This window comes from Mesitornis unicolor, unplaced genomic scaffold (assembly GCF_000695765.1).
Source record: "Mesitornis unicolor isolate BGI_N332 unplaced genomic scaffold, ASM69576v1 scaffold45504, whole genome shotgun sequence".
NCBI classification, from domain to species: domain Eukaryota; kingdom Metazoa; phylum Chordata; class Aves; order Mesitornithiformes; family Mesitornithidae; genus Mesitornis; species Mesitornis unicolor.
In genome coordinates, this window is record NW_010180240.1 from 1 (window position 1) to 3,333 (window position 3,333).

The 3,333-nt window shown below is 41.9% G+C and overlaps 1 protein-coding gene across 1 annotated transcript; it reads left to right on the forward strand.

The window, feature by feature from the left end:
• Positions 1-859: 859 nt before the first annotated feature.
• Positions 860-2,362, forward strand: RPS20 (ribosomal protein S20; the record flags this gene model as incomplete). The annotated part of the gene is made up of 3 exons (XM_010183042.1): positions 860-959; positions 1,707-1,780; positions 2,180-2,362. Coding segments are annotated over 3 exons (357 nt in total), but the record flags the coding sequence as incomplete, so codon positions are not given.
• Between the last annotated feature and the right edge of the window lie 971 nt (positions 2,363-3,333).

Sequence of the window (3,333 nt, forward strand, 5' to 3'; positions counted from 1 at the left end):
CCTGACCCTTACCAAGTCTGGGGGCCGGGAGAGGGAACCTTCAGACCTGGGCCTTGCGCCGGCTCCCCCTGACACCCCGCACGTATGGAGGGAGGTCTGTGAGCGTGGCGCGCCCCGGGCCGCGGCGGCCGTAGCGCTTCCCTCCCGGCAGAGCTCACCTTCAGGAGCGGGGGCGGCCTCGCCCGGGCGGGAGGAGATGTGGAAGGGGCGCGATGTGGAAGGGCCGCGTGCGTTTGCCCCTAAAACCGGCTTTTGTTAGAGGAAGGTGCGTCAGTCGGTACGACAGGCAGTAGTACCTCACCAGTGTGAGAAACACCGTGGTTCAGCCACGGTTTTTTAAGACCTACCCTCCGTATTTTCACTTTTCTTTACTTTCATCAATTCAGTTGGTCCACATTCATGCCCGCTTATTTGTAGGAGTCTAACTGCATAAACTCTTCAGATGGGTTTCCTCAGTGGCCGAATTAGGCTGTTCTGGCCAGATGCCCCCTTTTGTTCTTGCTGTTAAAGCTGTTGCTGCTCTGTTGGTGTCTCTGTTACTTCATTGGTGATGAGGTTACGCTGTAAGATCAGTGACATCTGAAATGTGTTTATTTTTGAGGATAAGGTGTGCTCGTGACTGGGCAGTCTGCTGTGTACAGGCAAACCAGAGGTGCAGTTAGACACTTAAAAATGGCTTTTCCTCTGAGTGGTTAGTAATTTGCTCCTCCTTTCTGTTCCCACCATTTCTTCCATGCCACCGTACCCTTTGGATATGTCACTTAGTAAAATAAAATATTCCCTTAGCTAAATAGCTCTTAAGATAGCGTTAGTTGGTATTGACTGTGGTGTCTGGTATTTTGTATCCTCAACATTCTAGGCGTTTAAAGATACCGGCAAAGCACCTGTGGAACAAGAGGTAGCAATTCATCGCATTAGGATTACTTTGACAAGTCGCAATGTAAAATCACTTGAGAAGGGTGAGTGATGCTTGTTGTTTTTTTTTTAATCTAGGGTAGCTTGTTAAGTAATGAATTATATGTATGATATAATGTATTGCAAAATGGTGTGTACTGAAACCAGTTGTAATTAAGGATGTTAGTGTTTGCTTGTTTGTATGTGACTTGGCTAACAAAGTGAACCCAAAGTGCTTCATGCAAGGACATGTAGATTCTAATTGATTTTTTTTAATGGAAGCTAGTGTTTGGGATTTTTCATAGAATGACAGAATTGTTGGGTTGGAGGGGACCTTAAAGATCGTCTGGTCCAACTCCTCTGCCATGGGCGGGGACACCTCCCACCAGACCAGGTTGCTCACAACCCTGTCCAACCTGGCTCTGAACAAAGAGTTCAGTTTAGAAGTTTAACATTCCTTAAGAAATGATTTAATCTTGTTTAGGAACTGGCTTGGTTGCTGTTTTAACCATATAATGTAAATGTCGTAGAGTCACTGTTTGATGCAGGATCTGTACGCTGATAACAGCTTACACACAGCTTAAACTTGTAGTAGTGGCTTTTGCCTACTTCTGTAACAGGATTTTGCTAACCACAGTGTAACATTGCTACTTGTGTGGGTTTGGCTATGAGGATAACCCTTAAAATGAATCACAGTGATCATTTCATACGCTATTCTGAGCCAACATCTTGTTTGAAATCTTCATTTAAGAAAACAAGCAAAAAAAGAACTTCGCAAATCTGAGCTGTTCTGTTGTTTGTTTTTTTTTCAGTCTGTGCTGACTTGATCAGAGGTGCTAAGGAAAAAAACCTAAAGGTTAAAGGCCCCGTTCGCATGCCCACCAAGGTACTTAACACTGTTCTCCTGTCTTCAAAGCTTTTTTCTGTAAATGTGCACTGAAAACATCCTTTAAAAAAAACCCAGAGCGGCGCGCTGAAAAGCAGTGCTACTAAATTGAGGGTGGCCCAGTGTAAACAGATAAGGACTTCACAAGTTGCTTTGACACTTGAGAAAACTGTTTAGTGCAAAACATGATCATGGGCATTTTTTTCATTCAATTTATTTTAATAGTGATGTAAAAAAAATTAATGTGGGGGAGGAGTGTTACATCAGTAAAATGTATCTTAAGAAGTAACTTTCCAGTGACATAGACACCACACAGTATTTTTAGGTGGATTGATTTGATTGTAGATTAGTCTTCCGTACACATGAAGTCAATACGCTGTGTTTATGACTTTTCTTCAGACTCTGCGCATCACTACCAGGAAGACGCCTTGTGGTGAAGGTTCCAAGACCTGGGATCGTTTCCAGATGCGTATCCATAAGCGGCTCATTGACTTACACAGCCCTTCCGAGATCGTGAAGCAGATCACTTCCATCAGCATCGAACCAGGTGTAGAAGTTGAAGTTACTATTGCCGATGCCTAAATGAGGGTCATTGCTGAATAAAGCTAATTTACAAATTTTCATCACTCTCTGTTTTTTATGTGCATGCTAAGTCTTGAGTAGCCCTATGATGATTTTTTATGAAGACAATAGAGATCATAATCAAAATGCTGTGTGAGAGGATTGTGAGGTGCTGATCTTTTTGGAAGAATACGGCAGTTGTAAACATGAGGAAGATGAAACTTGGGCATCGTGGTTTCATTGGAGACTGGTGACTGTATGGACATGCAGCACTTAAATTATTAAAAATACATTTTCCATAAAGGATTTAACTTTGGCTGAAATTTAATTCTCTCTATTCACAGAATAACAGAATATTAGGAGTTGAAAGGGACCTCGAAAGATCATCCAGTCCAACCCCCCTGCTAGAGCAGGATCACCTAGACTAGGTTGCACAGGAAATCGTCCAGGTGGGTTTTGAATGTCTCCAGAGAAGGAGACTCCACAACCTCCAGTGCTCTGTCACCCTTACAGTAAAGAAGTTTGTCCTTATGTAGTGTTTCCTTATGTTTTTCCCTAGTCAGATAAGCAGTAGTATTAGAATTGAGGTTTAGGTAAATTACCAGGTTTTGAATTCTTAGTTTTTGCTATGCAAGGCTGAACTAACACTTGGCTTACTTGTTTGGATTTTTTCCTCCTGGTTTTCACAGTCAGCGTGTCCAAGGATGTTAGTTACAAAACTTCATGATTTGTGGTGAATATGCTGAATTTAGCAAGTTCTTTCTCTAGACTTGCATGTAGAGTCACAAAACTAAGCAGTGAAACTATCTAGTTGTCTGTCTAGGTTTAGATTTCCATAGATTTGAATATTAGAGGTAATATTAAAGGTTAGCTTCATATGTAAAGCAAGAAAACCAGCCATTTTCATTGCTGCTACTTAGGCTTTTTAAGTTTGGTAGTTTTTTCTTCTTCTACAAACTAATGTTTAAAGGAACTATGATTAATCCTTAAGC